At 39.8% G+C, this 27512-nt stretch overlaps 3 protein-coding genes and 1 long non-coding RNA gene across 8 annotated transcripts; 2 read left to right on the forward strand and 2 right to left on the reverse strand.

The window, feature by feature from the left end:
- Nucleotides 1-291: 291 nt before the first annotated feature.
- On the reverse strand, nucleotides 292-7629 carry samhd1 (SAM domain and HD domain 1). The gene is made up of 16 exons (XM_041225606.1): nucleotides 7314-7629; nucleotides 6232-6298; nucleotides 5759-5834; nucleotides 5169-5329; nucleotides 4852-4967; nucleotides 4506-4576; nucleotides 3898-4065; nucleotides 3508-3608; nucleotides 2785-2893; nucleotides 2519-2610; nucleotides 2302-2417; nucleotides 1939-2078; nucleotides 1606-1698; nucleotides 1192-1296; nucleotides 960-1097; nucleotides 292-712 (listed from the first exon to the last, which is right to left on the reverse strand). Exons 1-16 carry the CDS (start codon nucleotides 7495-7497, stop codon nucleotides 524-526), a joined length of 1926 nt encoding a protein of 641 aa, XP_041081540.1. The 5' UTR covers nucleotides 7498-7629; the 3' UTR covers nucleotides 292-523.
- A 227-nt stretch (nucleotides 7630-7856) lies between these two features.
- On the reverse strand, nucleotides 7857-14432 carry LOC121298316 (glutathione synthetase-like). Of its 3 annotated transcripts, none has more exons than XM_041225375.1 (13): nucleotides 14240-14432; nucleotides 12920-13058; nucleotides 12330-12475; nucleotides 12052-12127; nucleotides 11491-11630; nucleotides 11249-11365; nucleotides 10878-10958; nucleotides 10716-10793; nucleotides 10329-10395; nucleotides 10033-10227; nucleotides 9756-9837; nucleotides 9028-9217; nucleotides 7857-8667 (listed from the first exon to the last, which is right to left on the reverse strand). In XM_041225375.1, exons 2-13 carry the CDS (start codon nucleotides 13046-13048, stop codon nucleotides 8544-8546), a joined length of 1425 nt encoding a protein of 474 aa, XP_041081309.1. In that variant the 5' UTR covers nucleotides 13049-13058; nucleotides 14240-14432; the 3' UTR covers nucleotides 7857-8543. The 3 variants fall into 3 exon arrangements, with proteins under 3 accessions (XP_041081309.1, XP_041081308.1, XP_041081307.1); XM_041225374.1 differs by having other exon boundaries at nucleotides 12920-13062; XM_041225373.1 differs by having other exon boundaries at nucleotides 12920-13062; nucleotides 14161-14432.
- Nucleotides 14433-14579: 147 nt separating this feature from the next.
- On the forward strand, nucleotides 14580-17094 carry LOC121298317. The gene is made up of 3 exons (XM_041225376.1): nucleotides 14580-15145; nucleotides 15588-16525; nucleotides 16919-17094. The coding sequence occupies exons 2-3, from the start codon at nucleotides 15698-15700 to the stop codon at nucleotides 16955-16957; spliced, it is 867 nt and encodes a 288-aa protein (XP_041081310.1). The 5' UTR covers nucleotides 14580-15145; nucleotides 15588-15697; the 3' UTR covers nucleotides 16958-17094.
- A 5135-nt stretch (nucleotides 17095-22229) lies between these two features.
- Nucleotides 22230-26268, forward strand: LOC121298030. 3 transcript variants are annotated; one of them, XR_005947257.1, is made up of 7 exons: nucleotides 22230-22370; nucleotides 22748-22877; nucleotides 23311-23406; nucleotides 23884-23956; nucleotides 24610-24685; nucleotides 25567-25770; nucleotides 26136-26268. It is a non-coding gene; the product is annotated as an uncharacterized LOC121298030 (long non-coding RNA). The 3 variants fall into 3 exon arrangements; XR_005947256.1 differs by lacking the exon at nucleotides 22230-22370 and having other exon boundaries at nucleotides 22381-22877; XR_005947255.1 differs by lacking the exons at nucleotides 22230-22370; nucleotides 22748-22877 and having other exon boundaries at nucleotides 22962-23406.
- Nucleotides 26269-27512: the final 1244 nt, after the last annotated feature.

Raw genomic sequence — 27512 nt, forward strand, 5'->3', positions numbered from 1 at the left:
ATGTAGAATAAAACAGCATTGTAGGGAATATTCAAATTCTGAAACAGACTTCCTCGATGAATGATATTTGGATATAGTTAGTTTCAAACCCAAGACTGGGTTTTACCGTTATTGAAATGTTAAAACAAGTTTCATTACACCCACGTCTAGCCTGCTGATGCACACGGTGGTTTGTCAATTTCCACCTATTTTGGAAATTGAAAAACTTCTGGAGTTTCTGGAATTTTTCAAAAGAAACAAATCTAGTAGGGATTTTACAAATCGAAACGAATATGGCCAAGGTTACTTTTGCTAGGAAAAAAAAAAGTCCTACACACATTTTGTAATTAAATTTAAACTATGACTTCTAAAAAAGCATGTCACAGCTGACTCAAGTACAGTGCAATAAAAACAGCTTTGCCTCACTCTTGCAACACTGTGAATGTCTGCCAGCATTAACATTATTATTAGCAATTATTATGATTGTATCATCTTGTTTCTCTCCTCTCCACCCCCAAAAAAGAGCTTGTTTAAGTGCTGTCGCTCATGCTGAACTGTACTTTGTTCCTCCTTTCCCATTAACACTAGGGCGTTCCTTTTGGAAGAGCCTGATTCTTGGTTTGACAGTGGCTAGTGTCCCATTGGGAGGACCTTGGCAGTCATCCTCCGAGTCACTCTCATCAATCCAGCTGGCTTTCAGTGGCGTCAGCTCTGGAGCGCTAATATCCCCATCCTAAACAGTTAAACAATTGTGATTGGAGTAATTTGTCTCAATAACATTATATATACATACACCTACATTGTAATAAAAATGTAAACTGCAGCATGAATTACACACAAAAAGCTTTGGTTTATAAAATGTAACATGAAAGCCGAATAGGTAAAACCATTTCCAGTCCTGGAATGCTCAATGTCCTTAACCAATGATGAAAGCTGATCAGAACAACGGCGCTGAACACAAGGACCCATTCTGGTGTTACCTGTGGCTTGGTGAAGTCCCGGTTTATACACCACTGCACAAAGTATTTCTTGGCAGCCTCAACACTCTGCTTGTCCATTTTCTTGCAGTACACCCGGATCAGCTGCTCTGCAAACTTCTCTGGCAGTAGCTGAGACACCTGGGGTGAACAGAGCAATACACATCCAGTTAGTACTGTCAGCTTCCACCAGCACTACATTCACAAACAGGAGCCGAGCACTGCAATCCAGCACCTGATCTCTGCGAATCCGAATTGCCTTTCGGGGGTCGTTCTTGCAGTAGAAGCGCATGTTATTTATGGGGTTCTTCTCCTTCATTCCATAGTCCATGTAAATGATCTGCACGAGAGAAAACAAGTTACATACTGAGAACGCAAAAGAAGAAAGTGACACCTGGGGACTAGTAGACTGCTTATCCTTTTCAACTGGACTACATTGCTAACACTGCAGCAAAAGAATGGAATAAAGAACGTGCTCTCAACACTTCTGGTCACGCGAGGTCCCGTTTTCAGTTTTATTCCTAATAAAAACTAGAAAATGTAATTATGCTAAATGTATTGTAGTTCAATTTAAGCATGCTTTGATTATTTGTATATTTACATAGTATTGCATGCATAAACTGCAATACTAAGTGTGCAAGGTGTTTACATTGACAATGAAATCCTCTGCTTGCAGCTTCACATCTGTAGAGCTCTGTGGGCAAGCTTGAGCGACCTCACTGGCCAAAACGTCAAGTTGATCCTGAAATAAATAAATAAAATGTCAGCATATCACTGGAGTGCAGATCCTAATTGCATTTTGTACAGGTAGCATTTAAGGCATGGAGCTTTCTGAAACTGTAATAAAAACTCATTGCTATATAAACGTTTTTCAAGTTAAATTTACACTTTGTCAAACTCACACACCTCTAATGAAACAGCCAAGGTGCAAGCCATCTTATTTATGTGATATTGCCTCAGTGCATTTAGACATCCAACTTACGTTTGAAATCTTTGTTTTGCATTTGGGCTGGGTTTGCCCAACACATTTGTAGAGTTTACGGCAAATAACGTTATTGAGAATTTCACGGGCCTCTGCCAGCTCTGGGGTGCTGGAATACAAGATCTGCTGGAAGATGTGATCTATAAATAAAGAGATGCTTCATTAACTCTATATGCCTTTTGGTGGAAGCTGAAGACATAACTTCATTTAGAACAAACATATTTGTTTAATTAATGTATGAATCACGTTTCAAAAGAAAACAAAGTTTTACCAGGCCAAGATATTCTTAATTGCAGTACTCATTCATAAAAGTTGCTTTTGTAGTTGACTGTCAGAGATTCTGCCTTTAACGCAAGCACTAACCTGTAAGCTTGGTGTAAGCCTCCATATCTTGAATAGCTGTGGAGATTGCATACTTCTTTCCATGTGATCCTTCAATCTGAATGTAGGGATCTGCCTTCAGGAGAGCTTCAGTAATCCTGGAGAATTAAATGTTAATAATCATTTCACAATATCCTGTGACTTTCAGCTCTACATAAAACGCTGGTTGCGATTCTTTCTTCAGTCTCTGCTCACTTACATTGTTTCAATGATATTCCCAACCTTGTGCTGATAGGCTCTACGGTGGAGGCAGTTCCGCGTGTGAAACATATCATACAGATTCCCAGCTTCCTGGGGAACCAAAAATGTTAGAGGTGTTAAAGCGACTGCAGCAGATCGGCAGGAAGATTGTATCTGTGACTCTCACTTTCTACTGGAGAACCTGACTTGATGAGGGCCCTCACTTCGTTTCTCTATCTGCCTGGCATCTTCACTTACTGGAGAGGTTATGAAAACAATGCTTACCTTCTCTCTCGTGCAAATGTGTTTCTTTGTCCCGACTTCACAAACACGAGCGAACTTGAGGAAGCGTCTGTAGTCGAAGTTGTTTTGGATGCCAAGGTGGTGGCAGTCCCTACAAAAAATGGAAAAAAAAAAAAAAAAAAAAAAAACATTTTTCAGATCATAATCAAGGAAAAGGACTCAAAAGAGATAGAATCCAATAGCACCCGTTTGCTACATTTTCTTGGCTTCCTCTAAATAAAGACTGGTCTAGCTGCTGCAGAATAAAATGATCTTATTCAGATTAATGACACTGGCTAAAGGTAGACACAGTTTCACTGTGGCCCTATGTACAGAAAATGCATAGTCGATTATCTCCAAATGTGTATCATTGTACAGCAAAAAACAAGAGGCTACTGTATTGATACAAATATGAGCTATGGAAAACGTGATAAATTATGGTTACGCTGTCGATAGTGACAAGTGGAACTGTTTCAATCACAGGATGAAGATGGAATTTGATGATTGTTCCTTCTCTGGTTTTAAAGATTGCATTAGGGAATTGTTTTGAATCTCCGACCAATGCATCTCCTTCAGTCCCCATTAACAAAAAGATATATGGCTTGTTTATTCAGTTTAAACCACACATTATTATTGTGCGGTTTGTACTTTGCAAATGTTCTTTTATTGTAATTCCAAGCGTTTCAGTTCCTCAATATTTATCATGCGATAAACTGAAGCACGTACCTTGCAAAGTAATCCCATTTGTCCACATCTATACCGTTTCTCTTGTTAGCCACGATCTCGTACAGGAAACCTTTGGCTTCTGTCCGTCCTTTATATGGCCACTAGAAATGAAAGCATAGGGTTAAGAAGGGCTGTAGTTACAAACCCCATAGAACATAATGGATTCCATACAACAGGCTTGAATACATGCACAAATCCTTGAAATGATTGTCTATGCACTCAAGGTGAATGCACTAACAGGACTGCTGAAGCATGACATTTGTTCACCACACAGGCTGACAATACTTAATACATTCTTTTAAAATGTCTAGCTCAGAAACCTGGTCAGCTGGTAACTTGCCTCTTCTATACCACACACATTTGGCATGGGCTCAGATAATTGTTACTCACGGAAGTCGTCTCCTGGCTGTCTCCTTCAGGTATGCAGGTAGGCCCTGCAATCTGCTCTTTGATGAAATGAAGGTCCTCTGGAAGCTCCAGGCCATGCTCTACCATCACAGACTCCAGCCCATTGACAGAGATGAGGTGATCAAACATCTGCAGTGATGCCGTCTCATGCTGAAATACAGGAAGAGTCGCCTATTACACTCTAAACTTTTGGGGAGATATTATTATGTATTTATTTGGCAGACGCCTTTATCCAAGGCGACACAGGTGTTACAGGGCAGTGGAGTGTTACAATGCAAGCTTCATATTTAAACACAGTATAATTTACAGCAAGTGCAAATAAGAACACTAAAATGCAATATGAACTAGGATGCAACAAGGATTACAACAAGTTGCACCTACAGTGACATATTAGCAGTGCAACAGTGCAAGTATAGTGCATCAGCTGAGGATCCAGTAACGTGGTACTAAGGTCAGTCCAGTGCAGAGTAGGAGGAGCGGATCAAGAGATCTACGGCAGTTCAAATCACTTAGATTTCACGATTCATAGGTCTTCCCCAACTCCAACTGAATTGGGTTTCGACAAAACAATCACGCACAACCTGAATTACCTTCCAGTCAAGCTTTGGACAAGCTTTTGGGATGAACTTTCCATCAAACATGTGCGAAAAAGGACCGTGACCTAAATATATTGAAAAAGAGAAGCCTGTCACTGAAATGTGTTGTATGATCATATTTACAAAGAGCAAGTTAAGAAGTTAAAAAATAGTCATTTTGAAAACCAGACTTAGATAGTTTGACATAAAACACATTAAAAAGTAAATACAACTTAGAAACAGTCTTTAATAAAATATTTTACTTTTAATCAATCATCTGTCTTGTAATTTAACTTCCCGCCAAGTTACAGATTAGGAAATGGTTCTTTAAATGAAAAAATCAGCCAGTTCGTTTGCTCACCCAGATCGTGACACAGTCCTGCGATCTGCACACACAGCATGTCCCTCTGGGTGATCTGCAGCTCAGGCTGACGCTCATGTAACACCTGGACCAGCCTTCCCGCCAGGTAACCCACCCTGCACAGGTGAACAAGAGATTCACACTCAGACAGAACAGACACAGAATTACACTGCATAGAACACTGCACAACGACTCAAAGATCATGATCAAAGACACAAGAGCATAACTTAAATAAATTTTCGATAAAGATCACCTAAAGTCTCTGCAAATGTATGCTAAATGCTGAGGCTAAAGTCGCCCCTTTTATCAGCCCGTACCCAATGGAGTGCTCAAACCGGTTGTGGGAAGCTCCAGGAAACACGAAGAAGGCTCCCCCGAGCTGCTTGATGTAGTGGAGCCGCTGGAACTGAGGGGTGTCTATTATACGAACAAGCAAGGGGTGCAGCTCAATGTGCCCATGGATGGGATCATTGAATATCTGCAAAGAAACCAATACCAATCAGATGCTTCAGTGGCGTTTCACCAGTCACTCGGTATTTGCACACTGGATAGAAATGAGAAACATAATGTACACTTGTGCTCATAATTTACTGTAAACACTACAGACCACCAGTGGTCTGCATACACCTGTGCAATGCAACCTGAAAACAACTGATCAGCTTGCCTTACCAGGAGTTACTGGCTTAGAAGCGCAGGTGAATGCGCAGTCCAGGTGTCATAGTTTAATTCCACATTAATATAACAACTACATAAAAACAACCTGTCTACAAAGATCACTTTGAGACGGTCACCACAGTTTAAATGCAGGTTTGGCTCTTAAATGGAATTTGGTAGTAGGCATGCAAACATGAAATTTTATCCACAGCTGAAGCAACTTAACCAAAGTGTTTCCATGAGCCCATCTTACCTTTATTTTTTCAACCGAAGAGCACAACCACAGCTTCCTAAAGCAGTGAAGAAGTTCCAACTGGACCCCAAGCGGGCTGAGGGAAGACAAAAATACTGTAGTATAAATGCTGTACTGTAGTAGAATTTAAACACATTTGTAGAAACAGTTTAACTAGAAATGCTAATGCAATGGTTGGTTGACCAGGGAAACAAATTCAGTGTCTAGTCTTAATAACTCAGTGAAGAGTTCAGCTCTGAATTGGAGGCTGCTTGGGGTCTCCTTCTGGGGAGAATTATTGCGGTGCACAGACGCAACTTCCTAGAGAGATGCATAGGACAGACGTCGCCTTGGTTTGAACCCATAAGAAAAAAAAAGATTTATATATATATATATATATATATATATATATATATATATATATATATAGATAGATTTTATCTATCTATCTATACACATATACACACACAAATAAAAAGCCACACTCCTCTTACCGAATTCCCATTTTCTCCAGGTGAGACTCTGTAAGGTAGGGCAGTCCCACTCCTGTAATCTGTTCATCTGCAAAAACAAACAAATAAACTTTTTTATATTTTCTACGGTGGCACATAATGTCTGTATTTCTTTGCCTGGAATGTTAATCATCTTAAAACAGGATTCGAAACCCCACGATAAGAATGTGTACACAGGCAGAAGATCAAATAGCCTAGAACTCTATTGTAGAATCACAAGGACGGGATGGAAGTGGCTTCTGGAGACAAGCCAGGACACAGCACATCTTTGAAGACAGGAACTCTGCTTCAATAGACTGCAAACCTGTCTTCTGCTGTCATGTGAAAACCACAACCCATAACATTTAAAATTGCCACATGGTTTATTAAATACTTCCAAAGTTCACATACTGCATTCTCAAATATGACGAAAAGCTACATTATCAGCATATCAAGGACAATTCCCTACACATGAGATAAAGCATTTGGCTGACAGATGTTTGAAGTCTCTGGATCATCTGCTAAACCCCAGTCACAATTTTTGTGTGATGCACTGCAAAACTTTTAAACTTTGGAGCCCGGTAAACTGTTTAACAACCGGAGCAACGCATGTGATGCATTTGTCTAATATCCAAAAGGGGTCGTTCTGAGCACAGAGGGAAACCATTACAGTACTCGAGGTTCTTAAAGTATTTATTGCATGCTTAAGGAAAGAGAATTCTTAGTAAAACCATCAATTCATTTTAAGGCTAAGATTACATCCTTCAAGATTCACGTGTCAATTTACTGACTAGTAGGACCCCATAGCCTAGAAACAAACTGGATAAGTTACTCCTTTAAAAACTCAGTGGCCATTACACAGATAGCTAACGAAAACATCACGGGGCCTAAAAGCACAGCGCTCTGCACATTTAGTTCGTACCATGTTTGTCTGGCCGACACATGCGGCAAAGTTAGTTTTGCACCTTTAATTTACAAATCACAGGCAGTAAATGACTTGCATCAAACATTAATAATAAAAATACATTAGTGCAACGAGAGGTGTTAATATTATTAGTGCGTGTCCTCTCAACGCCGGAGCTCACCTCTGAATCGCTGCTGCCACTCCCCGTACCCCATAAGCCGCAGATAGCCGCAGACTTCTTCGACTCCCCAGTCACGATAGTCACAGCTCGGCCCAACTATCATGTTTGATACCTTTTTCTCCGGGGTTTTATAAACACCTCCGGCGAACGAGTTTTCGACTCTCGAGCGCTTTCGGCTTTCCATCTGACTTTTTTTAAATATGGTCTTAAATGTAAAACTTAAAGCAAGGCCGCGGTGTTTTAATGAAAACAGTCGCTTGCTGCAGCTTTCTATTTTAAGAAACCCGTTTTAACCGCGCCTCGGAGCGAATTTGACAACTTCCGTTATAGGGAACAAACAAACTCCGCCTGGTCTTGGTCTTTTCGGTCAGAGACCAAGCAAGATTAGCGACACCTACCCGTGGTAGAATGGATGTACATTACTGTACCAAAACTACAACACTACACTACCTTGTCATTTCTTTAAATTCAGATGGAGAATCCAATGTAAAGTAAGTAGTGCATATTATTATTCTACAGAAATAAGTGACACCAAAACATGAATTGCAAAGTGACATTTTATTGTTAATTCCACATTTATACAGAACAATACAAATGCAATTACCTAAACTGGTAGAGCCGCTTCTGAATAGGTTCGTAGTAGGTAAAACCTGCCGTTGCTCTAATTATATTAGAAAACGTTTCATAATAAAGGTTTCTTGCGAGTGCTACGATTACAAGGAAACAAATGATTTCTTCTACTGGTTGTATTATGTGCATAAAAGAATGTGACATTAAAACAATTCAACCACTATGGAATGCCAAAATGAATGGAAAACAGTTTAAAAATACAAAACATAGCCCTAGTTAAATCCATTTCAACCATTAGACTGGGAGACTCCTTAACTCTTACTATTGTGGCGATGTCTAACACATGACAATAACAGATTACTGTCGCAATGACTGCACATACTGTAGTCCAACGAACATCAAACACATTATTACCTGTTCTTTCCTGTAGTGCTATAATGCCTATACATGGCTATAACCACTAATATGGTTTTGAGATCATTGATTAAAGTGTCTCATTTCTAATAAATAAAAAGCCTTCTATTGATTTGAAATAACTACTATACCACCAGAATCAGTTCTGCAGACAAGAAAGGAGTTTGGTAAACTGTAGTTGCTGGTCCCCTTCAATAACATTGCTCAAGTTTGGAGGGTCCCCATCAAGTGTAAGGCACAGTAAGTTCAGCAGAGGAGAGGGTTATCCAGGACTGCCACTCCAGCTGCCACGCCCCCATCATCATGTTGAGTGCTTTTAGTCCTTAGCAGGTGTCCTGCACACTCATTCAGAACCATATCCTTACCCAGCCTGTGGAGAACACACAGCACAGTGTCAGATGCCAGCGAGAGGCGTACTGCTAATGTCACTTACAGACCACCCACACCAAGTCACTGGTCACAAACTGCACTTACAGTGCAAGACGCTGGTTTACTGGAAGGAATGCAGAGCCAGAATGAACAACACACTTCTGGTAGTATTCAAAGCTATCCGCTTTCTCTACCCCTCAAATGTGTCAGCAAGCCACTTAGCTATTTGTTAAACATGTTGAACAAAAATGTACAAATTTCAAATCTAAAACAATGAAAGCTGAACAGAAGACATTAGCCACGCGCTACCAGTTTAGTATCACTACTGTAGGGTGGGTGCGCTTGTAAGAGTGTGATGTACCTCACATAGACTCCATACATGCCCAGCTCACAGAGGCAGGTGGACAGAGTGAGGGGAGACCCCTTTCTCAGCAGGACGTTCTTCACTGGCTGGGGTCTGATTTTGTCCATCAGGATGTAGGCGGTCCTCTCCGAGCTCTCTTTCACGTTATGTAGTACCTTGCACATATCTTCACCGTATATATTGTTTCCTACAAACAAGACAGTCTTATAAAAAAAAGTAGTGTGCCCACGTGTTGTTTTTTTAATTCTTCACGTATTTAAAAAGGCCGTTGTTGGCCCATGTAAACGATATCAGCTCTGTAGATGTTATCATTATAACAAAAACCACCTGTGAGGTATAACAGAGCTGTATGACAGACCTGCATTCATGACGGTTCTGTGGCACCAATGAAACAATCATTCAATGTCTATCGCCTCCATTAACAAAATCTTTAGTGACACTCATGTCAATTAGCATTAGAATCACTGACCACTCAGCACCTCCCATGTACCAGCATGAGTCTGCACACATTCTCACCTCCTTCCAAATTCCCATCTCCCCTACATTTAGCACAACCGCAGTACTGGAAGTGGCACTGGCTGGCAGAAGTCACTTAGTAGGGTGTAAATCCTCTTTTTGCACAGGTAAATGCCACTACACATCAAGGCACAGACTCTATAGCATTTGCCTTTGAAGCGGGAGTACTTTAAGCTCAGAGCAGCTGGAATCTTTCTAACGTTTCTTACCTCCTCCTTCTCTCTGCGGCTTCAAAACAAACCGGTCCGGGTCAGCGATGGCCATAGCAACTGTCCGATCACCCTCTTCACCCTGTTGTTCAGCAAGATCTTGAGTTACGTTTTAACAGTAACAATGAACATTACATTCATAAATTACATTAGTACTGCATAATCACTGCTGTATAGGTATTTGGCATTATTAATGCAAAGTTACTGCACTCAAAATACAGCTGTATTAACACAACATTATTTATCTGTATGGGATACAAGTAACAGTAATACTAACCATGTCTAGTGTATAAAGGCCTGTAAAAGTGGCTCTGATCCGAACAGCAGCTTCCTGGTCATCAGGAAAGAACCTCTCCAGAACCCCGGGCCGAGCCAGCTCCTGCTGGACCTTCTTTGTCCCAGCCAGATGGGTGCCGATATCAGGACACTTCACTGCCCTGGAGCGCTCCATCAGCAATCGGGCCTCCCAGCTCTAGGGCACAAAAAACACAAAACAAAAAAGGGCAGAGAAGACCAATAATAAAGCCTATTATTCTGCAAAACGTGAACGACGACAAATAAAAATTGACAAACCTGTTCTGTGTAGTTCTGAGGCATGTAGCCGTTCCTATAGTACACCACTGCAACCTCGAGGCTGTCTCTACAGAAAGAAAGAGAAATTATAAGGGAAAATGCCAGTCACCAAGGGGCATCTATAGCTGTTTAAAGATAGGTATTTTCATATTCAAAGCGCCTCTGCCAATTACCTGCAGTGGCTGGTGAAGCTTGGTTCGGGAGATAGTAGTATTCCATATACAGTACAATTTCACTAAGAGTATAATACTACACCTGCCAGCCTGCTACATCTGTACTGCAGCCATTCTCGAGTGCCTGGAGAGGTGCGTCAGTGCATGGGAAGATACAAGGCAACCTGCAGGAGCCTGCATGACTCAGGCAGGAGAACAGAAGGAAAGCACTTACATAAAAAGCCTCCTGTCCTGATCCAATGATCCTCTTTCACACACCTCATCAAATGTTCTACGAATGGCATGGATATTCCTGCAACAATAAACCAGAACACTGAAACAATCTGAAATCTATTAAAAAAGAACTAGAATGTGGTGAAGACGGTCAGAAGTTTACCTGCTCCAGAGCTCATTTTCCACAGATCTGTGGTCAAATATATTCATTTGGAAATCTTCAACCAGAAACATAACAACAGCACTGGAGGGGGAAACAAAGCATGCTGCCATTATTGTAAAGCCATGCCCAGCTCATTAACTGCAGGCACGCGCACATGTGCTGAAATATAATGAAGTCTTCTTTTATACTTCTCTCAACAGAAAGAGGAAAAATAGTGCGAAAAGAGTTGCATAGTAGTTCTAAAAAAGAAAACAGAGCAATATTTAAAGACACTTTTATCAATGTGTTTGCATGTTCTAATGCGAAACGTGTGCTGTGTGTTAGAGGAGATGTATGCTACAGAAAGCCCACATCGTATCCCTGCTCCTCACCTCATGGAACCGTACAACTCCCAGGCTTTCGCGATGCCATCAGCCAGACCCTCTGCGGGATTATTGTCCGGGATTCTGACGCCTTCATCGGATTTGCCAGCAACTTTCAATATGTGCCTTACAAAAAGAAGGCGAGGAAATATGTCATCAGTCTATAAACGCTGAACAAACAATAACAAAATATTGTTTGACTCGGTAAAAAAAAAGCAACCTTTTCACACTGTCCCTGTGCATGCCCTTACCTGTGGACGGCTGGCGTCCGAGACGCTAGCCCCCCAAAGCTGGCCGCTATGGTGTTGATCTCAACCTGTTTCAGTGATGTGCTGCCATCCTTGCCATAGTCCAGCATGTAGTCTGACCGGTTTAAACCTAAAACTATGGGCTACAAAAATAAAACAGCCAGATTCATTATTTCTATTGTTAATATCAACAGCTACATTTATAAAGCTGCTATTACTTCACAAGTCGCTAAATGACTAATAATTAATAATAACAACAACAACAACATATGACATCCAACCCTGAAACTCCTAACTTTAACGCACACAATAACATTTAAAACATTGCAAAGGCTTTAGTAAACCACTCCCAGTAGATGCGAGTCACTTAGAGGTTTGTGCACTAGGTTTGGGTTCACTCTGACTCACTGGAAATATACATTTTAGCAGCAACCAAGTGTGAATGGATACAGGTTTGACATCACAGTTCTGTTGAAGTACACTACTCTCCACTTGCCAACATTTGCTTAGTGTTTTTTTTTTTTTTTTTTTTTATCCCCAAAGATCTTTTCTAGATTGTTTTACCTGAGAAAGGCCTTCCTGAAGAACGTTTCTGTAGATTTTGAACAGCTGTCCTGTGAAGTCATCTACCTTGATTGTGCTACAGAAAGAAATAAAGCAATCAAGGCTGTGGCTTCTCATCGTTTGAGGTCACCATCAGACAGTCAGTGCAGGCTAGCTGTTGAAGCAAAGGGCTCGCAACCAGACAACCCCAGGTTTGAATCCCAGCTTTGCCACTGAGTGACCCTTTGCCGTCTCAAAATTATAAAACAACAAATTAAGGTGAAGCTGGTGTACAATACCTGGTTAGGGCCTGCTCCAGGAATTCTGTGTCCTGGCTGATTCTATCAACCAGCAGATTGAAATCTCTCTGTACCTGCTTCGCCTGTTCAAACAGAGGCCTAGGTACTGGAGATGGGAACATCGTAAACGGAGCGTAGCTCACTACCTGGGAAGAAAAGACAGAGCCGCTGCTGTGGTTTGAACAATCCTAGGACACCATACCACTCTTTAATCATGTCTTTACCATGTCTCTGCTCTCTGGTGAAACTGGTTTAGAAGATACTAGGCAGGGATATTCAGGTAGTGAAGTCCGCTCTAATAAAACTGAGCACTGGTGAAATCAGAAGTCAAAGAAATACACGATCTATTTATTGCATAACAGAAAGTTATAACCTTTCTTGTTCCCAAAGCACATCAACTTTGTGTTGAAATATCACTGGTAAAGAGTGATGCACAGACCAGTGCAGAAGGGTTCCAGTGATGCACAGAGCAGTGCAGAAGGGCTCCAGTGATGCACAGACCTCTGCAGAAGGGCTCCAGTGATGCACAGACCAGTGCAGAAGGGCTCCACTGATGCACAGACCAGTGCAGAAGTGCTCCCTCCTCTTACCTCTGATGCATTGGGCTCCTCTTTGGTTCTCATGAGGATTCCCTGCAGAAGAGCGGCATCCTTAGCAACCAACTCCAAGTTCTTGAGCAGTGTTTCATTAGCCAAGACATCTTCCAGAGGGGATGCCATTGGGAAAGGTCTGCCTGAAGCCAAGCACTCGTGTTAAAGGAGTCATAACAATGCTGTTAAACAGATCTATTACCTCTCATAGGCATTCTCTTAGCAACATTATCACTGTAGTCTGTTTATATACCAAGAACAATGTATGAAAAAGAAAGAATGTTTAACCTAAGCTGAATTCAGAGAATTACCTTCCTCCTACTTAATAATAATATTATATATAATTAACTTATTTATGTTTTTTACTTGGTCATATGGACACATAGATTATTCAACTACCAAAATTTGAACACTCCTTGGAGTTCAAGGGTGAGGACAGGTCTACAATTGACAGGTGTCTGACACAGACCCTAAAACTGTGATACCTTATCTGACTTCTACCTACACGTCAGCGAGCTTTTACAGTTGATCTATTCTTACATTACATGCACTTGAAAGCCCTTTAATTTTATTTATTTTTTATTTTTTTTAATACCTGATTCCTGTAGCTTTTCAGTAAATAATGACTTCATTAAATACTGTGAAACCCTACCAGTCAAGGTCCCCCAGGCACTTATTCAAGAAACAAAACATACAATACTGGGGCTGTGGCTAATATTAGCAGACGGCTGTTTAATTCAGGTAAAAGGTAACAGAGGTTTACAGAGTCAACCTCAGGACACGCCGTCGTTTTAGAATTCAATGTATTAATAATTGTACCTTTGGTGGTTACGGATTCCTTTGGACAAAACAAAAAAAAACATCTTGTATAGAACTTTTATGATTAATTTATTTAGTCTACATAACTCTTCCTCAAAACTAACACGCCTTTCTGAAATGCATAATCATCACAAACTAGCTACTGCTTTAAAAAACAGCATTTTCAACAGGTAGGATGACAACAAAAAAGGGTCTGTCTATAATAACTCCTCCTGAAATCAAAATACAGTACCTGGCTAGCAAGTTTCAACTTCACTTACTGCGATGGATGCCGACTGCATATGGTTGACACTGCTACAAGGTAAGCAATTTTATTCTAAGTAGTTATTTATTTACTGCTGAGTCATCACACCTTGCAACTCATACAATAGCAAGCATGCAAGTCTCTGTAATGACTTGCACTGTCTTATTATTATACAGACCTGTTTCGACTGCGCACGCCAGCAACAAACTCCAATTTCAATAATCCCTCGCTGTCTGTCTCAATGCGCACTCACTTACCGCTTTCTGTTTAGTACCAAAGGAATAGTCTTTATTTGTAATGACGTATTTCTGTGGTTCGCTGAATGTATCTATCGTATCGCGTTGTTAAGTGCGACAAAATGACCGACCCGTTACGCTGCAATTATGCGCTATACTGCGCATTCATACACACAATCACGCCAATCTGACAGACAGCAGGCAGGTCCGCAGATCCACCTTATCAGCTTCTGGACACTCAGGGACGGAGTTTCCGGAACCAGAAGCTGGGGACTGAATAGCGCTCTCGGGCGCTTCCAATACAGAGCGCTCCGCCTAGCGGACGAAAAAGTGTATAACGAAAACTGCTTCACTGTACTTCACATTATTATTAGGGATACAACGTTGCTGTTGAACCCTAGTCTTCTTCTTCTTCTTCTTCTTCTTCTTCTTCTTCTTCTTCTTCTTCTTACCTAGTAGCAATGGGCAAATTCACAGAAGTTGCAGTTTTTATTGGTCTTAAGTTTAGATACATTCATTTTTGTATTATAAAAAGCCGAAAGCAGGTCATACATTTCTCTAAAATAATTAATATAAAAAAAGTTTTTTTTGTTATCTATGCGCTTAAAGTGGAACATTAAGGATAGTATATGGGCAGCATTTTACAGTTCTGATAAAATAAAAGTTTCCCCACTTCACATGTTGGTGTAATTCACTACACTTGATTGAAAATTAAACGTCATAATAACGTCAGCAAAACGCGATAAATAACAGGTGAAGTAATAACCCGCTGAGTGACTTTGTTTGAAAAAATATGCAGTCAAAAAAATAAATAACACACTCCTAGGAAATGTCTGTGTGTAAAAACGTGTCCAATAACGACAACCTTAATTCAAGTGAGACGAGAAGAAGCTGTTCCCGGCGGCCCACAGGGCGCGTATCCAACAGGTAAGCTTTGCAAAAAACCCCGAAGGTTTTTTCAATGCAGAATGTGAGATCGAAACTAGACCTGAATTATTTCAGGTATTTACACAATATTTGGGAGATTTCACTTAAAAATTATAATGAGGAGGATTGATGGTTAGTGACGGTAACGAAAACCAGCCCGCATTTCTGGGTCGAATGTTCTTCCGCAGCATTGAACTGATCGGTTCCATCTGCAATCTGCAGTGTGATTTGCAACCGCACATTCCACAATCCTGTCTGTATGTATCCTACTTTTGCACCGTTTCCGATTCTCTGTTGCTTTAATATTATTTACCAGGTGGATGGAAACAGTTCAATTGCCATTTTTCATTTCCGAAATGTAGTTTCAGATATATGTTTGTTTTTTTGTATCTCACTGATGTATTTTTTGTAATTAAACAAGCCCATGCTCTCTCTATTGCAGGTGGTAAGGACCCTGAGCACTTGTAACCCTGTTAGAGTTGTATTTTACTAATACACCTCTTGTAGTTAATCTGTGGGGAGTGCTGCTCTGCTGGAAGTAAACCCCCACCAATGGCAGACTTTGCTGACACAAAACCTCCACACTGCGACGATCCAGATAACTCATCCCAGGACCACCTGTGCACCTGTGCACACTTCAAAAATGTAGGGTCATTGTCTGTGCAGAGTGATGGAACCTTCAACTGCAATTGTGGACAAACTCCACAGATCAGCTTTTTGCCTGACAGTGAGATCGCTGAACCTTTGTTCCTTGGGTTTTGTAACGATACAGTGTTTGAGAGGCAGTATGACTTTCATTTCTACAAAGAAAGGAAAGGCCAGCCGAGAGATGGCTCTCCATGTCTTGGGAAGGAGTGTGCGGTTGGTTGTCCTCACCACCATCAAATCAAGCTAGAGCCATCCTCCTGTGATAACATCGACAAACTCAAGGCTTGTAGCGATCACTGTTCCATCATCAGGGCTCATTATGAGGGAAAGCTCCAGGGAAGCCAGCAATACATAAACCAGTGGGAAGAAATGATAAAAACAAAGGAAAGGGTTGCCATTATGCAGAAGCAGGATGAGCCTGAAAAGGTGCAGCACCTACCACCGCACCAGCATACCTACGTGTGCCAGCTGTGCTGCAGGACCATTGCCAAGGGTGAGCTGTCCGGAATGAAGTCCAATGCCATGATGGAGCCTCTGGAAAACACGGTCAGAAGACACATCATGTCCTGCCACGGCTGCAAAGGGTCGGAGTCGCACAGCAATGTCTGTGACCCAACTTCGAGCACGGACAAGAACTCCAGCTATACAAGAAGCGTCTCGGCTGCAGGGTGCACATGTCCTCGTCCATCCTTCTCCATAACAAGGGCCTGCAGTGACTGTGCACCCCAAGAGGTAGTCCTTCTTCTTAACTAGAAGACCGTCAATGCGATTGTCTTATAAGAGACAGCTAATCTTTTCTTGTTTTAGTTCTTGTGCTTGTTACAGAACCAAAAAATACACATTTAAGTCTAGTGTTTCGCACTATTGTAGGCACCCAGTATAATAATTATAGGATATTCTGGAGCTAGGATTTCAGGCATTTACATTTTTTTTTTAATGGATTCCACCTATGGCCATTGGATGACTTATAATGCATATCTGTTTACTAAAACATGCTTTCTTACAGAGCCAGTGGGACCGATTTGTTTCCTGTAACAAAACCCTTTCTTCATTTTGTAGAAAAATAAATACATAAAAAAGTGATAGAAATCTCAGTAAATCTGTCCCAATTATTATTTTTTTTAGATCACAACCCCAAAGTTCTACCAGGGCATGAATTCCTGAAGACCCAAGTGGACTAGGGGGAGGCTGGAGAATTTGGAAGTGCTTCAAAATTTACATTTGCCTAAAATTTTCCTGCAGAGAATGTAATGCATTCCTGAATTTAAATCTACCTTTTAATTAGAACAGCCAAGTTATGTAGCCACAAAAACTGCCCTGCACTGAAAACAAAAATGAATAAATACCAGTATGGGACGGTGAGTCATGGTTTTGTCCGGTTGCTCGTGTGCTTTTTTAGAAGGAGCTGGTTAGTATCTTGCTACACGTGGTCTTGCTGATTGGTATGTAATGCCATTGACTTTTCCATGACTCCTCTGCTCTGAATGACAGGGGACTTAAACAGATGCTGGTGAATTGTCTGGCTGAAGGCCAGACAGCTCTTCTCAGGATTCCTGTAGCCTGCTGCATAGTGGAAGGCCACCGATATACACAGACCAATAAAACAGGCATCTTAACACTTAGCAAGAGGAGGCAGCAAAGAATCTCAAGGGGCAGGGGTAGGGGTTCAATCACGACAGAGATTTAATGCTGTATCAGGACCAAAACATGTTTTCTACCAGTGATTAATCATTTTCCCATTTAAAAAAAAAATGTTAAAGGTCACCCATTAGAGTTAAAATAGAGATTTAAGTAAATGTTTATTATTTCTCTATTTCTTAATTATTAATTCCTTAATTAAGCTCTACCCCTTTTGGTTTTATTTTTACATTTCTATTTTATTTGGCCCATTTAGCCACATCTAAAATTCATCAAACTGGTTTGCTGAAAAACAAATAATAATCACCTCACTTGGAACCAAAGCTGATTTTGCTAAACGAGTGCTGTAAGCCTTTTTGGTAAATCCAGAAATGAACTTCCCAAAACTGAAACAATGCAAAAACAGGGCTTATGTGCTGTGGCCAAAAGTTTTAGAATTGACTGTAATTGTACATATATATATATATATATAATATATATAGTATATATATATAGATATATATATATATATATATATATATATAAAAATTATTTGATAATAAACTACTGTTATATATATATATTATATATATATATATATATATATATATATGAACATAATTTAGATATTTTATTTAACATCATATAATCAAATAAACTACAAAATGATATTGCAAAAGTCAACTGAAAGCCGTAATACGTATAGTAGTACAGTATTTAATTTTCGAAATGTCACATTTTTCAATTGTCAGTTTTTTGTTAAGCATGTGGAAAACTACAAAGCAGTATGTAGTTTAATATGTTAACCTAACATTAGTCAGCAGGTTTCATTTTCATGTTATAAAGCACAATTTTTTAATTCTATAGGGTGAGGCCAAGCTTTTGATCATAGCTGTACTAGTTGTAGTATCCTTCCTCTACATGCAATGCATCTTTGTAAGGGTTTGTACAGAGCTGCTCACCAGCTTGCTCAGTGTATACGCAGGCTTGCAGTGCGACTGTGAGTCTCTCTCTGAGCAGTTGCTGAAGCAGACAGGCTGCAGTTGTCTGGCCCAGACTCCTGTGTAAGCTGTGAAGAGGCTCTTGCACACTCTTCACATTCCCTGGTGCTTTGAAGCCGGGCGCTATCACAGCCACGCTGGAATGCTTTTCATTGTTAACAGAGATTTTATATCTAAACAGCATCAAAGGGAGTTAACATGCGCGATGTAGAATCTAATCAGAAGATACAAACTTTGCATTGTACAACACAGTGTAATACATATACGGATGTTTTTACAGCTCTGACTTTATAGCACAGCTTACCAATGATCATCAGTAGCAAAGCCATTGCACCACAATGGCAATGCAGTGCTTCTTAACTTATAGGGCAATGACAACTATAAAACAAATGTATTAGATTGTTATTAAGCTGGTAATATGTTCAGATTCTGACTTACCAATATGAAATTGCAGAGGAATGAACCGATATACATTAGTAGTCCATTTCAGTGTACCATATTACCACATACCCTATGCCCTATACCCTATCTCTATTCCATATACCCTATCCCTATGCCCTATACCCTATCTCTATACCATATATCCTATCCCTATATCATATACCGCATTGCCTGTATTTAAAGTGTTGGTGACTGTACAAATGAAAGTGGATTTTGAATTCTACAAACTGGTTTATCAGCTACACATGCTGCAGATGATCTGGGCAGTTGGAGGGGTGGTGTGTTTGGTAGAGGAGCTGCTGGTACCTCAATGGCATTTCCAAACTGTTCTGTAAGGGTAGTAGTGGTGTAAGTGTCCTGGTTGAGAGGCTGGGATGGTAATGTGCAGCACTTCCATGTTTGCAGTGTGTGTGGAAGCAGGGTCTATTGTTCAAGGCATTGCTGCAGGAGGTACTGTGTGCCCGAGTAAACCTGAAATAGAAACACAGCTAGAGCTCTCCATTTTAGGGTAACTGAGAATAACACAAAGCAGATACGCGATTGCCTGCAATGACATTGGAATCTCGCACACTTATCACCTGCTGAAAAGACTGATTTGGTAACATTATTTATATTCTGGGACAGTGTGTAGTACTAGGTGACAGTGAGCAAGATATACTGAGCTGCTGCTGCAAAGGTTTATATATATATATATATATATATATATATATATATATATATATATATATATATATATATATATTCCACATGTGTACAGCAGTGCCACAGGACCCTTGTAAAAATCACAGGAATCTTGACCCGACTTGCAGGGGATCTGCTGTTGGAGGTATAGAGTGATAGGGCAGCGGAGAGGGATCTGGAAGACTGTGATACTGTTTTTTTCCCTTGCCTGGCCTCAGCTTTGTGTTGAAGGTGACATAAGCAGGAACAAGTGCCATGACTGACAGTCAGTTGACAGCGATTATAGGGTGTAGCTTTAGTTAAAGCAAAAAACAAGGACACATTGAACTGTGTGAAAAGCTCCTTGCAGCCAAATCAATAACAGACACAAATGATGATCGTAGCTTTCTAAAAGTTTACCATTACTTATTTAACAAACACCATGGTATTACCTCATGATTTCAAAGACTTCCTTTTGCTTTACCACCAAGGAAGGTGCTAAAGACCTTCATTTCTCAGCGGGGGAAGTGAAATCAAACACTAGATCATGTATTGTCTCTTGTTTCCTGAATCAGTTTCGGAAAAAAAAAGTGTGAATGTTAAAATAAGCACAGGCCACCTCTTTCAATAAACTAAGCACACTGGCATTCAGTGCATGATAATCTAAAACAACTGTACCCTTTATAGCAATTCCACTTCCAATTCCTGGAATCCCTGTGCGCGTTCATATGCCGAGTAACACTTTGGGTCCAGGGTCTGTAATGGTGGATAAGTAGGTGCAATGAGAATCTCCATGACAGCACTGAGCCACTGTAGCTCAGTCAATACATTTTCCCTCCAACAATGGCAAATATTAGAAATATATACAGTTAACACAAACAAAACACCTACTGGTACTAATATAAAATCTTCCTTGAAGACAAATGTAGATTTGCTGATCATGCATTGACATCACAATGGGTGTGCACAGGTCTTCCTAGGTAAGTGAATAACCAAGGTGGTTCTCCGGGGAAGAAAGCCATCAGGGGGCTTGGCATTTAGGAGCAGGGGGTTGCACAACCAGAACAAAACACTTTTCACAAAACATACTTTGGCCCGTGCATCAGCGCCTTGCTGAAAACACTCTTCTCTTTCTTTTCTGGGCTTTTCTTTTTATTGCAGCCTCTTTATACACCCACCTACTTAGAGCGATAGCAGCCAACCAGCCAACAAATTCATTATCCAATTATTGGCTAATGGACCAACCAATCACGGTGCCAGTTTCCTCAATGTAGCCATGGCTAGAATGGAGGCAATTGGAAGCCACCTCCAATCAAACCACCTCCAGTCAAAATATCTACCAATTCTACCAATTGATCATTCCATTCCATGTCTTGTGCTACAGGACCATTGGATTGCCTTCAGCATTCCAATTGAACGGTTATTGGGAAGACCAGGGAAATGGAATGAAACAAGGAGAACACACTGTACTTCATTTTACATTTCTCAAAGCACACCTCGTCTACATGTACAGTCCATATCATCGGGTCTTCTGCGTTAAGTTTAACAGGTACCGCTTCGTTTTGTTAACATCGACAATCTGAACCCTTTGTAATAAATCTTGTTTATGAATAGTTTACTGTTCACTTATTAACAATGAAACTTTACACAACCCAGCTGCTTATAGAAAACAAATCCCAGAATAGCCCCTGCACTGCAACACGCGTTAACCCGCAACCCTTTCTTGAAGGGGATAGTGTAGAAATGACACCCAAGCGCTGTGCACTTGATGCTGCTTTATTTATGTGCAAATGCATGAGAATCTGGACCACATGGTTTTCCAAAATCTCTGAATGAATAGGAAGAGCCGAAGGCTGATTATCTAGTTTATAGAAAGAGTGAAATCCAGTTTTCAGCCCTGTCTCCCGTCCTGCTGGTGTTCTGGTCGGGATGTGCTACCTCTTTAACAAAGGACTGTGCAACAGCAGTTGGCTGGTGTCAGGCAGGAATGTTGGCAATTAGCAGCAGAGTTGTATTCTTGTCTATTTTGGGACACTCAAGTCCACTGCAAGGTCGTTTGTCCTCTCTTTTGTTATAGAGACAAGGTCAGAAAAATACACGGCACGGTTTATGAAACAAGTAAAATAAGACCTGGGACCTAAAAATTGGTTTTGCTGAACAGCAACGTCATTATAACACCTATGGTCACAATTACTTACATCTTGAGAGAAATACGAATATGATATTATTATTATTATTATTATTATTATTATTATTATTATTATTATTATTTCTTAGCAGACACCCTTACCCAGGGTGACTTACAGTTGTATACAAAAAATACATATCAAGAATTACAGTACAATTAAGAGCAAATGCAAAACATGTATATTTTATTATGCTGGTATTTTGCACAGGATTTATTATTATTATTATTATTATTATTATTATTATTATTATTATTATTATTATTATTATTATCATCATCATCATATAAATTAACACAATACCACGTTAATATATGTCAAACCAGAGTAAAAGAGCAATCACAGGACAGCACCAGTAACTGGATATGAATTAAAAAGCATGCGTGTCAGTATATTGAAAACAATAACGTGTGCTACATGGACATTGTTCTTTTGATTGCGGTAATCCCTGTTGTAATAGCCCTGTTATAAAAATAACGGTCTTCAGTTTGCCGCCGGGAGATATAAGTGTTGGTTGCCTTTTGTGTAACTCTAGGCAGACAGACAGCACCAATGGGACGGCGAGGATATGACACATGGAGATTTCTGACATACCTTTTTTAACCCCGACCTTGAGAGAGACAATAAAAACGAACACGGGAGACCCGGCCCTGTCAGTGTGTTCAAACAGAGGTTGGTATAATACACCTGCACGACCTAGATTGTACTGCTAACCACCTCGATCTCTGTGCAGCGTGCCTCATTGCTTCATAATGAACAGTTTGGATTATATGTGAACCTGCACAGTTATCGTTGTTTGTTTAATTATTTAACTTTTTTGGTTTTGTAAATTATAACCGTGCAGGGATATTCTTTTATTATAATTATTTTATAATTGTATCTTTTACTTTTTAAAAAAAAGCTGTCTTGTTTTCATAGGCCTATATGCTGAATGAGTTGTCTTATAAAGAGAGCGATACTCAGTTTTATTGTAGCATGTTTGTAAAATAATGCATTATTGACGGTTTTTTTTTTTTAAGCTTTTCTTTTGTTTGTTTGTTTGTAACTAGATTTGTCTTCCAGAGTTCCTGCGGCGAATCCAGCAGTGAACATGTCAATGTTTGGATATGACGGGAAGGTGCCTTCCCTGGGAATAACCGAGAAAGTGCTGCTAGCCCTCCAGGAACATGTCTTTCCACGGTAGTCTTAATTAATTGGTATTAATATTATATATATATATATATATATATATATATATATATATATATATATATATATATATATATATATATATATATTGCTGTATTGGCTTTTTGATTGGGCATTTAGTGGGCATAACATATATGTTTCAAAAACGTTTGTAAATAATTCATGAGTAGTAACCTAACTGTAATTTCAAACTCTTGTGTAAAACCTACTGATTTACACGTGCTGTCACTGAAGCGAGGCTGGGTCTGACAGTGTACAGTAAGAATGAAGCGGGATTATATCGAGGAGTGTAGAATTGAAACAGGATTCATTTCAGCTGCTCCCTGCAAAATGCACCACCCTGGCCGTTCCTGGTGTTGAGCTGGAGAATAATAATGTTTTGCCCTCTCAAGTGTAAGTGATGAAACACTGCCTCCTTTTACAGGGTTCTGGGTGAAAAAAAACCCCCAAAAACCCAACAGTTTTTACCCTGAGGTGGAGATCAAAGACAGTGGAAGTGGCAAAATCACCCTGGAGTAAGGTAAGCTGCATGGTGACCAGCTTACTAGGCAATGCCATAGGTATTCCATACATTGTAGTGTGTGGTGTGCTGATTATAGGATTAGCTTCAATTTTTTTCATTTCCATCATGAAATTGCATGTTTGTTGTTTTGTCAAGAGACCTAAATAAACTTCACTGGAGATAGGGAACTTTCTTGAATGAGATTTATCCCAGTTGAGGCTGGTTTATAATTAGGGCAGTGGTATGCATGTCACAGGCTGTATCATACTGAAGGATTTTAACAGTTTGGATCAACTGCTAAGAAAACACTTGGACAAATGACTGGGAAAAAGAATAAAGAGTATCCTGTCTTTAGATTTTTTATTTTTATTTTGAGTTGAATATTAATAACGATAACGGTTTGCTCAAGAAGTTGGCAGAACACTTTTCTAGAAACTTGCCTCGTGGATATTAGGCAATGGCTTAATATAGATGGGTTTTTTTCTGTTTTTGTAGCTGGTGAGCGACCAAATACATGAGTCAAGAGGAAACTTAAGAAGCTTAACAGCCTGTCCCACAGCTTCATAAGGTAATGCCCCAGTCCGGCACTGCAGTGCAGACAGAGGTTCTGCTCAGTAAAGTTCAGTTGTAAATAGCATCTGTAAAGTTCAGTTGTAAATAGAGCATGTGGCAGGTTGTTTTGTCTTGTGGTGAATTGTAGCATCTTAGCATTGACCTTGTTTTCCTGTAACACTGGAGTCTATGGTTTTGTACAAAAGGAGCTGTGCTTTCCCTGCTGCTGAGAATGAGGCAGTTAAGACTTGCAGTGATGTTTACATCGTTTAAAGCATGAACATCACTTTAAGTCTGTGCTAACTCTACTCTCGAAATCGTCAGCTAACGATTTATAAACAAAACAAACAGACTGGTAAGTGCGCAGCTTGCTTGGTGAGGACAGATCTATGTACCATGACTTGATTTACAATGAAGACATTCTTTTTTCGCATGCGGTCTATAAATGGGTTGGTTCAGTCTTCCAGCCTTTTAAATAGTCCGGTTTAGCTCTTGTGATGAAAGCTGAGACATTTTCAATATGGCCAAGCTAATTGTAGACTGCAGAAAAAAAAGAAGGGGATGGTTTAATAAGAAGTAAAGCTGTGGTGGTTACCTGTGTAGACTTTTAATTGTTGTTTATTAAGTTTTATGGAAAGATTCATCCAGGTCATATTTTACTTTAATCAGGAAAAACCGAACAAGCTGCTGACAAAGTTCAACTCCATTTGTGTGCTGCACCATCCCAGTGAAACTAAAACTCCAGGTAAGAGCTTAAACACAGTGTGCATATTTTGTAATTGCAGATTTTATTGTAAAAGTGTTGAACTGTATTTTATACAATCACATCAGAAACATCTCTATGAAGGTTGTGTAAATCTATTAGAAACTAAGTCAAGTAGACACGGTCACCACTCTAATAAAACACCCTCTTTGAAATCCAGCACTCTGGATAAAGGTGGCTGTGTTCAGAGAGCTTGATCCAAGGGGCCAGACCGCAGCTGTTCAGCCCTTCATAAACTCAGCCTTTAATTTCACTGGCCTCTCTACCCAAGGCTATTGTAGCTAAAATGAGACCACCAATAGAACAACTGCAAGGATGTCAGGGGGTTAAAGCATCTTATTTCACTGAGTGATGTATTTCTAAATAGCACAGCCTTATTCTAACTCCCTTCCCCTGCCAGCACTTTATTACATAGAAAAAACATGTTATGTGGGCTGACAATTGGCACTAGACCACCTACTAAAAACATAAAGCTTTGTCTTGCATGCACCAAGCTGTCTCCTACATGTAATTGTCTTTTCACCGTGGTTCATTAAGTTTGTTTCATTGTAACTTTTAAGACAGCGGTGACCAAAGCTGCCCTTCCCACTGCTGGTCTTTGTTCTAACCCTGTTTGAAATGGTTTAATTGAATTGAAATAGGTATAATTTTACCTGTTAAAATGGCTGTGATTGGACACCCGTTTTTATAACAGGGATCAGGGATTTGAGAAATACATCTGTTCTGCCTTAACACCCCCACCCCCCTCAAAAAAAATACAGTAAATACTAGATTACAGAATGTTACATTGCGAACCAATTTTTCAGTCTGGCAATCTCGGAGCGTGACATTCCGTATTCCTTATATAGTGAACTTGATTTCAGAATGTGTAGCAGACAGGGAGCTGTTCTGACACTTGCACTCACGGTGATACTGAGAAATAGCCGTGCTTGAAAAGCAGCGACGCGCTGGCCACGATCGAGCCGTGGCTGGAGGCCACAGAGAGAATCCTGAGGTCAAGAGGAAAGAGCCGGTGGGGAAGTCAGACTGAGACCCGTCTCTGCAGCTCCAGAATGAAAGCACTCAGGGTACGTGGTACCATTATTAAATTACAGTAAAAAGTTCAAGTCCAGTTAGCAATCACTCTAAACAGGGATGACTGTTTATTAACTAGGAAAAAAAATAAAAATAAAAATATCCGGTCAGCTGGCTTCTTTTGCTCTGGCACAAAATACACAATCCAAGCACCCTAACAAAACAGCCAATTATGTAACATTTGCATATTTAGGTTTTTATGTAGATCACAGGACATTGAAATTGGGTTAAATTGGTCAACATTAGCAAAAAAAAAAAAAAAACAAAACAAAAAAAACACACCTTTTGATTGATTCATTACCATTTAGTGCGACACTTGATTGGACTGATCATTCTCCTCTTTTTCTTCTGGTTTCAGCTTAAAGAATTACAGTAAGTATATCTGGGCACCTTCACTAGCCCAATGTCTAGACAAAACTGGCAACAAGCTCACTGCTATTCTAACAACATAATACTGTGGGCAAACAAAATAAAAAGTATGGTTTGCAAGGCCTTTTGGTTTTTTTTTGTATTTTAAAAGAAGCAACACATACATTTGAACGCATTTCCAACTCCTAAACTGACACATCGACAAGGACTAGCAGATTCACCTGCTAGCAAGTCAGTAAGATTTAAACTATTTTAACAGAGGAGAATAAAGTGATTGGTGAAATCCAAGCTTCATTTTAAACCTACATACTCTTCCAAAACAGAAATGCACACTCAGGTGTACCATGCAAACTCCCTGCTTGTCATTTAAGCTTTATCGCCGAACTGACCACCAGCACCCAGAAAGGAGCTTGTAGATTTCAATAGAGTACATATCGACATGCAGCTCAGGGTTGTGCAGTAAGTGCACTAAAGGCAATGCAAAAACAGCTTTTTTGTATCGACTAATAATCAACTGCAACATCACCAGCACCTGAATTATTAATGTTTATATATAAATAGATAGATAGAAACTTCCTGTGCCACAGATGCAATTAAAATACTGCTCCAGAGTTTCTGGGCATGGAGCGGCAGCAGCACCCAATGCACACAGGCGAAAAGTGAGAGAAAACTAATTTATTTTTAGTTTATTTTCAAATTTACAAACATTACAGTTAAATAAAATCAAACAAAAACCATAAAGCATGACAGAAAAGAAAACAGATGCCAGGGACTGGAAATAAAATTAGATTAAAGTGCTGCTTTTGAACAGGAAGGGGGGGGGGCAGGCAGAAAGCAAGATGCTTCATTCAGAGGGGCTGGAGTCACTTTTCGTTGCTGGTTGGCGATGGCTGCAATGATCATAAGACACTTGTTGGGTGTATTTTTGACTGTATAAGATTTAAAAAAAAAAAAAAAAGTCAAGATAGCCACTAAAATCGGCCTTCACACGGACCATTCAAAACTATACAAAGAGAATAAAGAAATTAATATTATTAAAAAACAGGTCACGGTGGTAAACTTAAATGACTAACGGATGGTGAAAATGTAGGCCACGTAAACAACAAAGCAAATACAATTAAAAAAACCACCACACCTGTTCAGCCAACAAGCTGCACCCATGGAAAAAAAATATACAGGACTCTGGACCAGACATGGGATAAATCTAGTTATAAACATGGTTTGTGAAAAGTAACTACTATTTAAAAATAATTATACAAATTGTAAATAATTGAAAAATTAAATACAGATTGCAGAAAGTACCTTGACAATATTTAAAAATGGTTTGCGGAAAGCAATTACTTAAAAATATTTAAATACGAGTCAA

The sequence above is a fragment of the Polyodon spathula genome, chromosome 23 (assembly GCF_017654505.1).
Source record: "Polyodon spathula isolate WHYD16114869_AA chromosome 23, ASM1765450v1, whole genome shotgun sequence".
Lineage (NCBI taxonomy): Eukaryota > Metazoa > Chordata > Actinopteri > Acipenseriformes > Polyodontidae > Polyodon > Polyodon spathula.

What these genes read in the sequence shown, in the direction of transcription:
- LOC121298316 (XM_041225375.1), bottom strand. Translation starts at nt 13,048, where the DNA reads ATGGCATCCCCTCTGGAAGATGTCTTGGCTAATGAAACACTGCTCAAG. An exon ending in CGGACGCCAGCCGTCCACAG is followed by an intron (nt 11,366 to 11,490) that starts GTAAGGGCATGC and finishes TCTTTTTGTAAG; the next exon opens with GCACATATTGAAAGTTGCTG. An exon ending in GCCGCAGAGAGAAGGAGGAG is followed by an intron (nt 9,218 to 9,755) that starts GTAAGAAACGTT and finishes TCTTGTTTGTAG; the next exon opens with GAAACAATATATACGGTGAA.
- LOC121298317 (XM_041225376.1), top strand. Translation starts at nt 15,698, where the DNA reads ATGGCAGACTTTGCTGACACAAAACCTCCACACTGCGACGATCCAGAT. An exon ending in GTGACTGTGCACCCCAAGAG is followed by an intron (nt 16,526 to 16,918) that starts GTAGTCCTTCTT and finishes TATTTTTTTTAG; the next exon opens with ATCACAACCCCAAAGTTCTA.
- samhd1 (XM_041225606.1), bottom strand. Translation starts at nt 7,497, where the DNA reads ATGGAAAGCCGAAAGCGCTCGAGAGTCGAAAACTCGTTCGCCGGAGGT. An exon ending in TTCGGATTCGCAGAGATCAG is followed by an intron (nt 1,098 to 1,191) that starts GTGCTGGATTGC and finishes TGTTCACCCCAG; the next exon opens with GTGTCTCAGCTACTGCCAGA. An exon ending in GGGACTTCACCAAGCCACAG is followed by an intron (nt 713 to 959) that starts GTAACACCAGAA and finishes TTAACTGTTTAG; the next exon opens with GATGGGGATATTAGCGCTCC.